Genomic DNA, 17144 nt, shown 5'->3' with positions numbered 1-17144 from the left:
CTTGTAAGGCTGCACAGCGAAATTTTGCTAGATAGCAACTAAAACTATTTTCATAAAAACCAACTTGCGCCGAGTATTTCAATACAATTGAGTTTAAAATGCGCGCATGGAAATCAATTAAGTTTTTGTCCCAGTTGCCGCTAATTGAATTTGCCATATCGCAAAATACACTACTGAAATAATAAATAATAAATCCCGTACTCCATTGTTCGCTGGGGAAACGTTGAAAAATGGAGCGACACACATGTTCCATATCATGGAATTTGTTCCCGTGCCGACTAAATGAATTATGTAACATGTCTAGCCATTTAGTGCCATAATTCAATGCAATCTATGCCAGCCCAGACAAAATAGTGCCCATCACTGACAGAGGCGGGAGGACGGGACTCCAATAAAAAAGGGGCGTGGCAGGGCTTTATGTGAGAACCTAAATTGCACGCAGTCCAGACAAATTGCATTTGCATAGCGTAATTGGAAAATGTCGCGTATGAAAGAAAAAAGTGATTGAAAAACTATAATTTGTGCGGCGGCTTTTGAGAGCTTGAATAGGAGGCATATCTATATGGGATCAATACAGGGACTGATGTTAAGTTTGCTAATTATAAGCGGTATTCTCAGAGTAAAAGGGTAAGTTAGATTCCTTAAAAAGTGTGTGAGCGTCGAGATCTCAGGCTCTATAAAAGCCCAAAGCCCAGAGCATTAATAAACAAGAATAGAAACTTGTTATGCTTAGAAAAATAAATCATTCCGTATAAAATTTTTGACCCCGTTCCAAAATAGATTACACAAGTAACCCCAAAATCCCAAAATTCCCACTTTCGGTGCGAGTTATTTGTGAAGCTCCATCGGAAAAATGCCGGTGGCCGTTCGTCTGGTGGAGGCCTTGGCCCTGATAACAATTATGGGTCTGATTACCTGCATTGGTCTCAGCGTGATTCTGGCCCAAAAGACCCTTAGTATGACTATTACATTTATTGAGGTAAGTTTCGTAGTTAAACGTTTATATTAATACTCATCAGCATGAAATTGCGTTTAGCCCGCAGCGAATATTGCCGACATGGTACTGATTTTAACCGAGAAAGTACTGGTGTCCTCGCTACTCTGCGTTTTGAAACTAACAAATGTGGTGGGCAGTGCCCTCCAAGCGGCCGGAATCGCCTGATGATCCATATCTCATGATATATCAAAGTTGCCCCCACTAACTTTCGGTTTTCTGATCAATGTTGGACAATGTTGTATGCCTCAAAGTTCCCAATATATTACTTGCCTTTCGTTTTATAATGCCATTACTGTCCGACAGTATTTCTCTTTTTTTTGTTTTGGTTTTTCGCTAAGGGGTCATTGCAAACTCAAAAGCTGCACCGCTCGCTAATATTCAATCAAACAATTTTACGCCCCAATAAACTTTTCTAACCTGCGGCTGGCTAAAACAAAAGTGCAAAAGACCAAAAATAAAATAAAGCAGAACCCAGCTCAATTGCAGCAAATTTGCGCCTGGCTGAAAAAAGGAATTGGGGAATGGGACGCACCACGAGAAAAATAAATATTTTTACCACAAAAGCCAATTTGCCCGCACAAATTTAAACTTCGCTCGAGGTTGTACATAATTTTTGGTGCTTTTTTATGTACTTTCAAAGGGGTACTTCCATTTTCTCAACAGGTTGTAAGATTCAGAATTATGATGTGCATTTAATAGATTCTTCTACTATTTATAGTCATATTTTTTCTAGAATGTATAATTACATATATCAGTAAATATATACAGCTTATATAAATAGAAAAGTAGCAAAAACATAAATAAATAATTTTAAAGGGTATGCGAGACTTTGCTTTCTAGATATATTTCCAGAATGTATAATTACATATATCAGTAAATATATACAGCTTATATAAATAGAAAAGTAGCGAAAATATAATTAAATATAACTTTTTAAAGGGTATGCGAGACTTCGCATTAAAGACATACCCTTATAACTTTTTCACTTTCAGCCGCCTTTAAAGTTTTAACACCTCTCTGTAGCTGCTTATTCTATTATTTAGTTATTTATCAATGTTCTGACTTTAGTCTGGGCTGGGTTTCGGTTTGGGTTTGGGTTATGGTCCAATCCCAATGGGATCGGCAGGCACAGCGGACCACAAGCCCCCATCCCAGAGTCGTCTGAAATCGAGCGTAGGTGTCTGCGGTTGTAGCTGTTTGCATGAGCATTTTTTGATTTAGTGGCAATTTCGTGTGGCAAAAATTGCAGAGTGCCCCAAGGGTAGACTTGAAAACAAGCAGATTACAGGCGGAAATTGAGGCAGAGTGAGTGGAGGAGCTAACAAGCCGAAAACTGGAACAATAAGCAGTAAAACACCTCAGAGAAATCGGCATGTAAGCGGTGATCGCTGGAGCCAGCTCATTCATTATCCTCCACCAAGGGGCGATACTAGCGGGGAATCTCTGGCCTTGTAATTGGCATCATAGATGGAAGTAGAAAATTTGAGTTAATTCTCAAGATCCCTCTGAAGCACCATACCTTAAGATAAGTGATGTTGCCTTTATAACCTAATACGAAAACTTAATTAATATCCCCTTTTTTCATATTATAAACAAACTCTTGAGTGACCAAATAGATTTTATTTGCAATAAATTGTGCGAAGAAAAAAATCGATTTCAAATCAACTTATTGGCCTCCACAACCACGGGATCTGCTTCTGTGGCCCCATCTGCAGTGGTGTTCTCTTGGTCTCCCTGCTCGGTGGTGTTCATCGGGGAGACTGGCTCTCCAGGAGCTTCTGGCTGGGCACAGGAGCAGGCATCCTTGGTGTTCTCGGCAATCCAATCGTTGAAGCTGCCCACTCGCGTGTAAACACCCGGGGCATTCGGCTTGGCACATCCTTCGCCCCAGGACACGATTCCCGCCAGCTGGTAAGCGTCTCCGGAACCCAGGACATGCATGGGTCCACCGCTGTCACCTTGGCAGGAGTCCTTGCCGCCCTGCTCCACGTAGCCGGCGCAGATCATGTTGTCGGTAATCTTGGACTCGCCGTAGTTGCTATTCCGACACTCCTCCTGGCTGAGAATGGGTACCTCCACCTCTTGGAGGGTATCCGACACTGGTCCTCCTTCACTCAGAGCTCCCCAACCGGTGACCACGGCAGTTTGACCTGCATAACTCTCGCTTGGAGTGGGCAAGCACACCGGATGCATATCGATGCCAAGGCGAACTGGCTCATTAAAACGAATCAAGGCAATGTCACTGTCAAAGTTTCTGGTGCTGTATTTGGGATGGATGAGCACCCTGGAAACGCGGCGATCCACGATCTTGACGTGGCTATCCTGACGATTATGCTCCAGCAATCGGACCGTGATCAAACGATGGTAGAAGCCATTCACACAATGGGCAGCCGTCAAGGCGTACTGATCGTTAACCAACGAGGCGCCGCAATAGAAGTTACCGAACCACATGAGCATTATCATCCACGGATACTCATGTACCTCCGTCTCCTGACCGCCGACGATGCGATGACGGGTATTGATGTTACCACAGGAGCACTCAGCGCACTCCCTTTTGGCCGGAGAGCTCCATTCCGCTGGCACCTCGGGTCCCAGGATCGACTGAATCCAGTCCAGAAAGCTACTCTGCCTTAGTTGAGCTAGATTGTTTAAAATCTTTTCTGGCTCGGAGGCGGAACGTAAAGAGGGCGTGGCCCAGGCGAAATCGCCCAGTGCTATGGCAAGAATCAGCAGAAGATGAAAATTACACATGGTGTACTAACCTGGCCAACTGGCAATTGGCAACTAACCAAATGAATCCTGGCCACATTCAGCAAGAAGACTGATGAGAACCAGAAGTACCAGCCAAGCCAAAGAACTGGCTAGACCAGAATCCCGAATCAGAAAGGAAACCGGCTCCCAAGAAAGGTTAGCGCACTTAATGGAAACTTTTCTTTTAATCAATAAATATAAAACAGCTTGAAAATGGGATCTTCGACGTAGCCGAAGTTGAATTACTCTTGCAAAGGTGGCAAACATGTTAAAAAAGTTCTGGAGCATATATCCCAAGAAAGTGGAAAGTTATTTTCGGCGAAAATAGTTCGTTTCTTGGGATATGCGACTTGTGATTTTTGGAAACAACAAGCTTTTTGCGATGAAAACTTGTCTTTCAAACGGTGCTATTGTATGCTGAGTAGATATTAGAAGTATCACATTGTATGGATATAATTAAAATTTGCCTGCATTTGCAATTCATTGCCACCCAAGCAAGAGTATTGAATTATGAATAGATACAGAAATAGCCAGATGGTCGCTACTTGATCTTCTTGGTCTCCTGCTGGCAGAGGCAAGCCTGTTTGGTGAGGTTCTTGATCCAGGTACCATAGCGATTCACTCTGGCATAGACGCCAGGATAACCGGCCTTGGCACAGCCCTCGCCCCATGAGACCACGCCGGCGATCTGATGCTCTCGCGTTCCGCTGGCCACGATGTGCAAAGGACCTCCACTGTCACCCTGGCACGAGTCCTTACCACCCTCGTCGTATCCTCCACACAACATGTTATCCGTGATCTTGTTGCCATAGCGACTCTTGCGGCATTCGTCCTGCGACAAAATGGGCACTTGAACCTCCTGCAGAACAGAAAATATAATATATGTATGGGATTCATTTATATTGGAATTTATATTTATTTATTTATTGGTAAATCTAAATTGGCTTACCTGAAGTGTATCGGAAGTGGGTCCACCAACTTTGAGTGCTCCCCAGCCAGTGACTATTCCATTTTCGCCCTTAAAACTTCTGCCCGGCGTTGGCATACAAACGGGATGGAGTACCTCATTGAACTCCACCGGCTCATCCAACTTGATGATGGCTATATCGTTGTCATAGTTCCGGGCATTATACTTGGGATGCGTGATCACCTCGGCCACCTTGCGATCGATCTTTTGCATGTGCGACATCTTGCGATCGTGTTCCAGTAATCTCACCGAGATTCTTTCCTTGCGGAAACCATAGACGCAATGAGAAGCGGTCAAGAGGAATTGATCGTTGAGTAGGGAGGCGGCGCAATAAAACCTTCCGCCATATAGCAACATGGCCACCCAGGGGTACTGATGCACCTCCGTCTCCTGACCACCGACGATTCTCTTCTGTATATTGGCTATGCCGCAGACACAATCACTGCAATTCCTCGGCGGATTCAAGGTGGGTGGTGCCGGAGTGGTTGCCCTCCGCGTTGTAGTGGTGCTGGATGATGGCGCTGGTGTGGTGGTGGATGTGGTAGATGCCGCGTCCGGCATCATGGAGCTGCTGCTCAAGGTGGCCAGAGTGGCATTTTCCGAGTCAGAGGCACCGGGACGTTGTGGCAGAAGTGAGAGAACCCATTGTATGAATGTGTTCTGCGATTGTTTCAGCAGGGGATTCGCTGTCGTTTGGTTCGATGCATGATTCTGGGCTGCTGATTGATCCTGGGCTACTGATAGCCGTGGAACGCAGCTCAAGGCCAGGCAGATCAGCAGACACAACCAGGCTCGATTCATTTCTCTAGACTTTTTCCGGCTTTCTCCACAGCGACACCACCGATTCACTCGCGTGGCTCTCGGCGAACTGATCGCCCAGCCGCTTGGCCAGCATTTGAAAGCGGCATTTCACCCAAAAAAAAGTGGTTCTGGCCGGTGGCACGTCCACTTTGCCAATCCGATCCACACAGAGAGAAACCCAGCCTTTATTTTAGTTTTATTAAGCTTATTATAAAAAAGAATCTTTTCATATAGAACATTTTATCAATTGAATGAGTATATACACTATAACAAAATATCGATACTCATACCGTAGTTTACAGAAATAATGAAGTTTCTATTAATGGAAATGTTGATACATGTAGCATATTTTTTAATCATTTTATTTTGGGAATACACCTACCCAAACTGGGTCAGAATTTCTCGCGGTGCATTCTCGCACTCCCCTTAAATTTGCATTTGTATTCTGCGCATGCGTGGGCGCCTCAGGGCATCCACACTATACACTATCCACTACCACTTGACCATGATACTTCACTCGGTTGGCTGGCAAGTAACCCACACCACAGAATCGGAGCCACTCATCCACAAATGTTGGCCTTTTTGTTGTAATTTGCGCCACTGAAGTAGCGAAAGTTTTTTTCTCGCATCAAACTTATTGAAATGAATTTTTTGCCTCTTTTCCATCCAATCGATCGCTTGGCGACGCATCGTAATTTTACTTTCTTTTGATTTATATTATTGGGGGCTACTTCTCGGCGATTTTGTGGGTCGGCTGGTTCCGTGTTTTTTTTTTTTGTGTGTGTGTGTGGACAGCTATAACAGCTGACAATAAAAACAGCAACAATGCCACTGACAACAATAAATTTGTGGCACTGTTTACATTTACACCGTTTACGTGGTTGGCTTTGCCAATTTGGCCAACTCATCGAGCTTGGAGCGTTTTTATAAACAGGGTGATATGTGGGTTAAGAACTATGATCTTACATAAAGAGAATTCCAAATGGAGTCAAGTTTTATTCGGTAATTTAAATATGGCCATTTATTTTTATATTGATTTTAAATAGGTTCTTATATGCGATTTCCTTGTTATTCAAAGATTAAATAGTTTCTTTTATTAGATTGCAAAGATGAATTGTATGCAAAGATTAATTAGCTGAAATCCAATAATTTTAAAGATAACAGTTTTCTTTGGGAAGCCTTGTTTAGTTGAATTCCGGCATTAATTACCCTTTTAGCTTTAAAATGAGAAGAGCAATTGTCGTAAAACCAAAAATATCCACCCCAAAGACATGAAGCTGTCAGGATGGACTTTCCTTCCAGCTGAGATTAACGATGCAGCCGACTTGTGGCATTCGCACGTGTCCACTGCAGTCGTGAGTCATATTGGTCATGGGCTTAAGTAGCCCTCAACCCACGGGATCATTAAAAGCAACTTGTAGGGCTGTGGAGGCGGCGCCGTTGCGCCTGCGCCACTTGGATGACCGGCCATTGATGGATGGTCGATGGATGGAGGAGGGACAGGAGGAGGGACTGCTCTGAAAGAAGGCAGGGAGCATCGGCAGAGGTCTACCCGAGGAGTCATTAGTATGCGCACACATAACACTTGGCATATTAATTGTCCGCGTAATGTTGGAGGCAGATGCAGTTCGAGTGGAGTTACATGGAGTTGCAGTCAGGCTTGGATGGGGGCATGGGATTGTGGATGATGATGATGACGAACTAATGTCAGTTCAGCGGACTCTGGGCACTAGAGATGCATATTGTAACTATTCGGAAATGAATAGGTATTCCAGCTTTGTGTACTTAAAAGTATATTCACGTGAATAGGTAATGCAAAAATTTGAAATGGAAAATAAATCTATAAAAAATGAAATAGTAATAAAATCATGATTATAATAATATGCAAAATTGTTTAGAAAATTCGCTTTGGTATGCAGAGTTTGTTATCCTGCATTGATAAAACAAACCATGATACAATATTCCAATTTAGCGCCGGCATTTAATTGAATTCCACCTGATTTTTCGCTTTTATTTTAATAGATCGTTAGCATCACTGGTGGGCAGCCATCAAAGGCATGGTCAGATCCATTGCCCAACCGCAGTGCACGCAGTTAAAACAAAGTGCCATTTGCATAATGCCCCGGCTAGACAAAACCGAATGAAAAATACGGAAAAAATGAGAAATAAAAAACGGCCAAACAAGTTGCATGTGTGTGGTGAGGTGAGCTGAGCAGCACATCTATATGTTAAATGGGAGTGGGGTTATTTACGATCCCGAGGAAGGGACCTGCACTTGGCGACGCAATTATGCAAGGCCCACTCACCGGTAAACGTGACCACCAACAGAGTGAGACTCTGGGACTGATTGCCGGGAAAGCCTGTCCCTCCACTGAGGCACTGAGGCAGTGAAGCACTGAAGCACCTGGCTTGGGCAGATTGGCTCTGGCGAGCAAAATATGTTAATTGGCATTGTAATATGCACATTAGATGTTGCCAACTACTACTAAGCGCTCATTAAACAAGTCCAAGCTCATGCTCGGCCAATTACAGCCGGCAGGTACAATGTACTATGTATGTCCATGGCATGTCACCAAGGATGGGTGGATGTGATAAATTGGGGGTATATGAATCGATTATGATGCCAAATTGCCACTCCCAAGCTTGGTCTATAAAGAGTGATTATGGCGAGAAAATTAATCAAAATAGGTAAATGGAACTTCCGTGGTAAGCAACTGTATTATTTTTATTGGCCATTGAATGTCGCTTTAAAAGGGTTGTTACTAAAGAAATATAATTTAGTTTTAGTAGGCTGTGGAATATTATTTAGCAGCTGTCGAACGCCTGAACCCAAAAACCCTCAGATCACCTTCACTTATACAGAACACCAGACCTAAATGGGATAGTTTTATGTTTCTCGTGAATTTTTGTGTTTGGATTTCGGTGTAAGTGCTTGTAAGCGTTACAAATTTTCAGTTGTGTTGAGTTTTTGTTATACAAGTAAGTTGAAATACGCCTAGAAGATTATAAGGTAAAACTTGAAATTTAATACCTGCTTGCAGGTCACTTTTGCCATGTACCCGAACGAGACTAGTGCCTCCTCGAGGAACACCAAAGGTGCCCCAAAAACCTCTTCCTCCAATGGTAGTGGTGGTGTATATGGAATAAGTTGCACCTGCCAGGATTGCGGCTGCTGCGATGGATCTTGCCGGAACTGCAGTTGCTCCAACTGCCAGAGGAGGCGTCAGCGAGTCGAGCGAAGAACATAAAGCTATCCGTGTATATATTTGGATCACCAAGGTGGTTAGGATGACGTTTCTCGAGGACTCGCTCCTGGCCACCGCAGAAATATCCTTTCGATCCGGACATATTTTGGAGTTATTGGATTTACTCGGATAATAGTATTAGTTCTTGTTCCATATGCTGAGATACCCAACACTTGGATTCCCTAAACTGGGATACCTTAAACTGGGATACACGGCTACCCTATATTTGGATACCCTATACTTGGATTCCCTATGCTTGGATACCCAACGATTGGATACCACATAATCGGACTGCGTTTGACTCGAATTCCAAATATGTTTATTGGACATAGATACCCTATAGTTGGATATCCTAAACTGGGATAACCTAAGCTTGGATACCCTGTTCTTGGATACCCCATACTCAGACTGTTTGACTCGGATTACAAATATGTTTTATGGACATAGATACCCTATAGTTGGATACCCTAAACTTGGATATGGTTATCCCATATTTGACTGCTGTTACTCCGATTTCACTAGGGACTCAGAAATGTGCAGAAAACACCTGATTGATTCAAACGTTAATCTATAAGACCACACTATGGAATTGGCGAACACAAAAGTTAATAAACTTAAAATCAAACACTTGGTGTTTTCTTTGCCATTCATTTTTCTCAGTTTTTCTGGCAAAATCAATCAAATATGTGCGATTTCTGTGCACAATAGACTGCTCTAAAGATAATTTAATTTCAGGAGAGTGGATCTTTTAATTTCATTGGCTTTAAGGATGTACAACTCCCGTGGCAAGCCGCAAAAAACAATTACAAAATTGCTGGGCAGCCGTTGGCTGGCTGACATGACCTGACCCCTTCTTTTTCGCCAAAACATCGAGCGCACATGTAAATGGAAAATTTTTCACAGACAGTTGGGTGCGTGTAAAAAATTTCTCTTTTGATTTATGCGCGTGCCGTGGCAAGGTGTTGTTACAAAAAATAGGAAGAAAAAAATTTTTAAATATCGGAAGAGCTGAAAAATGTTGAGAACCTGAAGCAGTTATAGCCAAAATAAAATGGCTGAAAGCTGGGGGTGCAAAGCAGAGGATATATATTTGCATAGACAACCATTAGGGGCCACGACGACCATTCAGCCACTCAACCATTCAAGCCATGAATGGCTATTACACCGAATAGATTATGTTTTGCTATGCACGTTGCCCGGTTGCCATAAAATTTTATCTGCCAAGTTAATTAAGCCGGTAGTTAGCCGACTGGGAAGCTGGCAACGCAACTGAACTCAACGCAGCTCAGCTCAACTATCCCGGAATGCTCCTGGCTCTCCTGTTCATTTGCAGTTGAAAATTTAATTAGTTATTCCATTTGCGCGCCACACTCGCTTTTCATTGCGGCCATTCAGACAGCTACCTCTCATTTGCCGGTCAACCCAAAGGATTCGCGAAAGGAAAATGAAACTGAGCTCTTTGTTTTTTCTTTTATTTTTAGGTCTGTTCAGTGGTCTGTGGCGGTGTTGGTTGCAAAAGAGAAGGCCACGAAAGTAGACACGAATATCTGATCAAGAGTTTCCACACCTTGGCTGGAAAATCAGTAGAATCGCATCAAAGCTCACGCAAGGAAAAACTTTTTTGAGGCGCACATGCAACAGTCGGAGTCTCAAGTTTCAGGTTGCAACTCTAGCACGCGATTTCATTTTTTACACAAACGCCGATTATGACCTGTACTTGTTGAAAGACTCATACAAAAATGAAGCGAACAAAAAACAGCTTAAAAATGTGTAATGATTTTTTGGGCATGCTCAACATACTTGCAATAATTTGCATGCGACTCTCGAATGGCATGCAATGGATCCTACTCACGCAAGGTCCCATAATGGATTAATTACAGGGTAATGCGATTCCAGACAGGTCGCACACTAGCTGGCAGCTATAAGTTATAAATAAATGAAAACTTCAAGAGCTTTGCCATATTATATACTTGTCAAACGAAACTCTGGCAATGAATTTAACTTACACAAAAATATGTCTTGCATTTAATAGTTCGATTGGTAATCGTCTATTTTCTTACTATATTACATTTTAATTAATTTCAACTCACTATAAAACCAATTAGCCACGTCTATGTGGAGTCTTCTATTTGCCCAAAGATGGGCACCAAAGGCGTTACATGTTTAAGCACTTTGAGAGCTTGTTTGACCATCATGAAGAGCAAACATAAAAAATCAAGGAGGTACGAGCACTTCAGAATGGAAATTGGTATTGGTATGGGAACATTAAATGGAATTTTTAAATGCTCTTGTAACTCGCCGATGATCACCGTTCCCATTCCCAAACTTGAGACAGAAAACGAAAAAAATAAATAAAAATATACAATTTGTATGCTGGCGACAGGTGATTCAGATTTTTTTTGGCTTACGATCGGGAAGTTGCCCTCGTTTCAATCAATTGCATATTTTATGCTCCCATAACGACTCATTAATTTTATGGGAATGTAGTCGTAAATAAGCCATCAAATCTGACCCGTTATTACATGAAATGGGGGAGAGAAGAAATAAATAAATCGGTGCCATAAAATCTTTTTTGTTGACATATTTAAATTACGTAAAAATTGAATAATCAAACGATCCAAAATGGCCAATAATTATTCTACAAATGCGGCTAATCAAAGGGAACGCAAGCCTGTTTTCCAGTTCTTCTTACAGATAAATCAGAAGCAAAGCTGTGCCTTTGCTATTTAATAAATTATTTCCTTAATTTTAACTATGCGTGTTTAAAAACTAGTGTATTATTTAATATGTACATATTAAAGCCAAAAGAATAAAGTTGCAGACCGCAATAAATTAATCCGCGCTTCATTTAATTGCCGCAAGTGGAGTCAAGGGACCACGAGATCGTGAACTGCGCAAAAACGATGATACAAATAATACTCTTTATTTGAGTTCAAAAAATATGGCAGGCAACTATAAATTATGTAGAAATAGTTCTTTAAATATACAAATTTAAAATGCAGAAGCGAAGAAAATGTGACTGACCATAGTCGTTTCAAAGAGTATATAAAAATAAGTTTTTTTTTGAAAACTGACACAGTTTGTGGTCATAAATTGCGACAAATATTATTTGCAGCTTCATATTCTTTCATTGCTGTTTTCAATAATTCATAAATTTCTCTGTGCCGCGACCACAGGTTAATTGAAGCGTTTCCTTGCCAACCGCAGAAAATTCAATGGGTTAAGTACAAAAAAAAATGTTTTTTATATATTATTCGTTGAGAGCGTAGAGTTAATAGAACAAATACTTAATTTGTAAACTGGACACTACTGATGCATAAGTCGTAAAATCACCTTGTTAATACGAATTAATTGTGGAAAATCATTAAGTAGAAATTATGGTTAGGAAGCCTGGTTAATTATCGAATATATTTAATGCTGTATTTAATTGGGTTTCCATCGGAGCATCTATGATATTTGCATTATTCAGCTTAGAAATCTCCCAAAGGCGTTAGACGAATGAAAATTAATTTAGTTGTCAAACAACTAGTTGAAATAATCATTCGAAAATTTGTCTAATTTGTGGTCTTGTCCCCTACATAATTCACGATGCAAACCAGACTTTGCCATGATATTCTGTCCTCCGGTGTCTGGGATGTGACATTTCGATACAAATAAGGCAGTCAAGCGGCCATTTGCTGGTTCCCTGCGCATTTTCTTCATCAATGATTAATTGTTTTGACAATGTTGCAGCGATGTACCTCTACCTCTACCTCCCATTTCCCATTTTCCATTTTCCCGTCTGGCTTTCGATGTGCCGAAATATTTCGCGTGGCATACGCAAACCTCTGCCTCTGGTCCATGTCACATTTGTGGCCTGGCACTGACGAATGTCCCCAAATTGATGTATGATTTTGGCAGCGATGCCAAAAACCTGATGGGGCAGTAGTCTGTCTCCATTTCCATTTTCCACAGGCTCCCCCCACTCGGCAAAACTGCTGTGTGTGGAAGATTTAGTGCACAGCTTTGGGTTTTTGGGGAACATTTTCGGCAAGTTATGATATATATAGCAGCAGTCTCTCACTAAAGTTGAGGCTGTTTGTGGAGCCGAGTTTATGGAAGTTGCAACGATTAAATTTGGACGTAAAACAGAGTATAAAATAGTAATTGTAATCATGAAAAACCAAAATTGCCATTGGTTTCTAAGTAAGTACCTTATCTGTAATCTATTATTTTCCCTCTTTAATATAGGAAAATGTCATGGACAGATAGTTGGATTTCCCTTAGTTCTGGTCTTTTCCATTCGGTTGCGGTCCAAATAAATCAGGTCTGCTTGTGTAACCCACTTGGAACAATTTCCTTTCTGCCGTATTTACACCTTCCTTTCACTTTGGCGACAGCTAAACAAATTAAACTTAAAAACAAATAAACTGGGGCTGCGGACAGAGAGTGGCCAAAAAGGGTGGCAAACAGTTTAGCCTTAGTTGCCCGTTGAAACTTTCACTTGACCCTTGTCAAGCGATTGGAAATGGGCGGAGTGGTTGACCCAAGGTGCGGGGTCAAAAACAGTCGAGTGTTGTAATCAACGGAAAATTGGCACCAGTCAACAGAACTCCTTCCAGAATCTAACCATCCGCCCCCTTAGTTTCAGTCCTGGCATCTGTATCTGTATCTGGTAGCTGTATCTGTATCTGTGTCAGTGTCAGCATCGTTTGCGCTTCACTTGCCGCAGGATCTGTTTTTTGGGGGTGGTTGCCTTGACCAAGTGACTCAGTGCGAGGGTTGCTCCATTTGGCTCCGTTCTGTTGTCGCTGATAAGTCGGCAGGTTCAATAAATCGTCGCCTTAGCAAAAAATACATAGTTAGTGGATAGTTGAAGTCACTTGGAGTCCCCCACTGGGCCATTATCGTTCCGAGTGAATCCAAACATGTGACCCCCATGTAATCGCTTGCCATTTACTTTATCATTTGCCAACATAAATTAGGCACTAAACGGTTGAACTAAACTGAAAGTTGCGCGTGTTTTGCATTTCATTAAATTGTGAGTGCGCTGAAAGAAATTCGCATACTCGTTATACTATTTCCCTCACTTGATAAATGGCAAACTCTATGGTTTTCTGCTCTCTGTATAAATGGGTATTTATATGTAGGAAATGCTAATTAAGTGGAATGCAGCGCGTTGGCGCCACATGCCAAATATTTGCAGCAGCTGACACCAGTTGGGGGTCAGGAGAACGTGCAGGTTAATTAAGCGGCCATCCAAATGCATTACATGTCCTTGTGCTCAGGTGTAATAGCATTTATTAGAGAGCGAAAGGCTAGTAGTGGATAATGCATTCTCTCAAGCTGGCAGCATTTACGTGACAGTACGCTTTGCCTTCTATGGAAATATAAAAATGGCAGGAAATGACTTTGTCGGACCGCGTGTCCAACTAACACAATTTTTCACACCTCATCCCTACAAAATTATTTTGTTTAACTCCTATATTTGAACCATTGACCGGGTCAACAGATCAAAAAAGAAAAAAAAACCGAAAAAAGGATGTGCAAAAAATGTAGACATTTTCTTTAGCGCAAGTCATGCATTCCATTTCCTATTTACATTTATCTAACTCTCGCCAAAAAAAGTGGAGAAAAAAAAGGGATTTAATGGAAAACGATGATGCCCAGGGTTGTTGGCCCCGTCGCTATGGCGCCTGGCAACCCTGGTCGGCGCCACACAAAAATTCCACTCCGCATTGCGTTCAGTCCGTTTTTATTGCATGTGATTGCTTAATTTATTTGTATATATTTTAAACATTTTTCTATATTTTTTTTCACAGGGTACCAGTAGGTATTTTGGTGGTCACTATTCGCATTGTTGTTCAGAACTATACAGTTTAATACTATTTACCTAACAAGATAATTCATTATAAAGCTTTACATATTTTGAAATATGCCAACTTTATTATTAGCTTTAATTTTATGTATACAAAGTACTTTGTATATGTTTCCCTATTTGTTTTCCAGGGTATTAAGGCACAGTACTCTCGAAGTCCGCCAGTCTCTTAGTTTTTATTTAACTTTGCTCCTCTTTGGTGCTGACCAAATGGTGCCAACTAGACGGGATGCGCCAAAAATTGTTAAACGTTTGCCAAATGCAATGTAAATTGGTGGCATTTGTTGGATAACATTGCGTATGCGTGATTTGTTGAAGCTTAAAAGTTAATAGACCGAAGAATATGCAGCATGAGCCTAATAATATAATAGCACCTTATAAATGCAGCTCCAGCATATTTAATTTCACGCACATTTTAAAGAAGAGCGCACACATAAATTTAATTCTAAAATGTACTGCCCTAACAAAAAAAAAATTGTGGAAAAAAAAACCGTAACGAATCCACGTAACCATACATCATTCAATTTAAATCCCTGTAACAAATTCGAATGCACGCGAATCAATTGTTCAATTGTATCCGTAGGAAAATAAATAAAATATAAGCCCAATGCTGTTAGGGAAAGCCCAATTCCGCGGAAAATGAAGGGGGAGCGGTGTGTATGGGGAAGACAATAGGGCGTAGGGACAACAAACAAGTTGGCGGCCATAAATAAATATCGCATAAGCCCAGAGACCAACATTGAATATAAATGTGCACTCTGTTTTCCTCTCTTTGTAGCACAATCAAGTTAATTTTGTAAAAATTCAATTTAAATAATGCCGTGGCTCCATAAAACAATAATCTCGCATGCAAGGATCTATCTCTATTTGTGTTGTGGCAGAAAAAATTCAATTGTCTGGATTTGGCTTAAATGGCAGATGTAGGTTTTTTTCCCCTTATTGAAAGCTTTGTTTCTTTAGTTTACTTTAAATTGATAAATATGTTTGCTTTAACTGTTTGACCTAAGAAGTTACTGAAAAATATAATTGGTTTAACTGTTTGGCTTAAGAAGTAAATGCATATGATTTAATGACCGTTGATTTGATTGTTAAGTTCTTTTTAAGATCTATTTATTTGTTCCTGCATTAATCGTACTCACTTTCAGCTGAGAGTAAATTGAATTTATCGCTCGAAATATTTTAATTTCCTTTGGACACGATGCGAGTCCATCGAAACCTAATAAAATGCCACAGACACGTACGCACCTCAGACATCCAGAAACGCTGAAGATGACGAGTGGGATTCCCGAATGTTGCACTGTCTACTTTTCATGTGGCCTGCCCTCCATTTCTGCAGTCCACATATGGTGCAATCTCCTCCAGCAAATTGAAGTGACAGTTGGGGCAGAAACGAGTTGTTGCGGAAATTAATTGAATTCCCTTGAAATCAAAGGGGAGATACTCGTGCAATACATAAAGTCAGCGGATTAAAAATCTCCCAGTGTTTCTGTGCCCAAACATACTATTTAAATATATTTTAAAATACATAATGTACCAAATTGAAATAAAATGAAATGTTTTAAGCAGCGAACTGATTTTTTGTTGAACAAGGACTATGAGGATATTTCCCAGCGACCACGAAACAGGGCTGCAATTAATTTGCCATTGGCCAGGCGCTCAAACATTTTAATCAAATGACAAACCCGAAAATAATTTATTTTGCGGCACATAACTCACAGCGAACTGGAAGCCGGCAAGCGGTTTATTAAATTTTGTTTGCTCTGGCACTGAAAACAGGCTTCCTACAGTGTTTGTTGCTGTTTTCCTTGCTGCCCGGCAGTTGGCCAACTAATAGATTTTAAAAGCGGCTGTCGCTGTCAGCGAAGCAAAAGTTGGCAACAGCGGGGTAAGTGGGGGGTAAGCCGAGTTAGGCGACGTGATAGACGCGGCGAAATAAATTGGTCAACTTGCAGTTTGGGTTAACGGGCAGTTTGTTGTGACAGCTGCATGGCGATAGCAAATAAAAAACAACAGGTTGTCGACTTTACAAAGTGATCGATGAATACGAGTAATCTATAAATTTAGAAAAGGCTTTGGGTCCTGTTAACTGTGATAACTAAAAACCAACGTCACGATCGAATAAAATAAATGGTTGGAAAATGTGGATAGGAAAGAAAGTTTTTATAACGAACAACATGTTTTAAAAGGCATCAAAGGGTTTTTAAAACATTCAAAGTTGTTTCAAGATGTTAAGATATATATCATTTAACGAATCTAATATAGCCTTCTCCTCTACTAGTAACTGGTATAAAAATAAATGGAAGCCCGTCGTCTCTTGATGACCAAATGAGCCATCAATAAGTTTATTTAATTCGCATTACTCATGGACTGCCTCCAGTGTCCGGATTCGTTTCGAATCTTTCCAGTGACCGCCTACATGTCTTGTGGTCATTGTGTAATTTGCCATTAAATCGTTGTCAACCACTTAATTGCTCGCTATAAATCTAAAACACAATTGCTTATCGCTGGTCGGACCAAAAAAGGCGG

At 41.1% G+C, this 17144-nt stretch overlaps 3 protein-coding genes and 1 pseudogene across 3 annotated transcripts; 2 read left to right on the top strand and 2 right to left on the bottom strand.

Moving 5' to 3' along the window:
• Positions 1 to 739: 739 nt before the first annotated feature.
• Positions 740 to 1281, top strand: LOC6530563. Its single transcript, XM_002091440.4, has 2 exons — positions 740 to 979; positions 1037 to 1281. The coding sequence occupies exons 1-2, from the start codon at positions 854 to 856 to the stop codon at positions 1160 to 1162; spliced, it is 252 nt and encodes an 83-aa protein (XP_002091476.1). The 5' UTR covers positions 740 to 853; the 3' UTR covers positions 1163 to 1281.
• A 1341-nt stretch (positions 1282 to 2622) lies between these two features.
• Positions 2623 to 3858, bottom strand: LOC6530562 (trypsin-1). Its single transcript, XM_002091439.3, has one exon. It carries the CDS (start codon positions 3746 to 3748, stop codon positions 2654 to 2656), a length of 1095 nt encoding a protein of 364 aa, XP_002091475.1. The 5' UTR covers positions 3749 to 3858; the 3' UTR covers positions 2623 to 2653.
• A 56-nt stretch (positions 3859 to 3914) lies between these two features.
• Positions 3915 to 5591, bottom strand: LOC6530561 (trypsin-1). The gene is made up of 2 exons (XM_002091438.3): positions 4698 to 5591; positions 3915 to 4607 (listed from the first exon to the last, which is right to left on the bottom strand). Exons 1-2 carry the CDS (start codon positions 5514 to 5516, stop codon positions 4290 to 4292), a joined length of 1137 nt encoding a protein of 378 aa, XP_002091474.1. The 5' UTR covers positions 5517 to 5591; the 3' UTR covers positions 3915 to 4289.
• A 2966-nt stretch (positions 5592 to 8557) lies between these two features.
• LOC26535273 lies at positions 8558 to 9386 on the top strand (annotated as a pseudogene).
• Positions 9387 to 17144: the final 7758 nt, after the last annotated feature.

This window comes from Drosophila yakuba, chromosome 2R, assembly GCF_016746365.2.
Source record: "Drosophila yakuba strain Tai18E2 chromosome 2R, Prin_Dyak_Tai18E2_2.1, whole genome shotgun sequence".
Taxonomy (NCBI): domain Eukaryota; kingdom Metazoa; phylum Arthropoda; class Insecta; order Diptera; family Drosophilidae; genus Drosophila; species Drosophila yakuba.
Note: the sequence above shows the minus strand (reverse complement) of the source record. Positions and strands in the feature narration are given on the sequence as shown.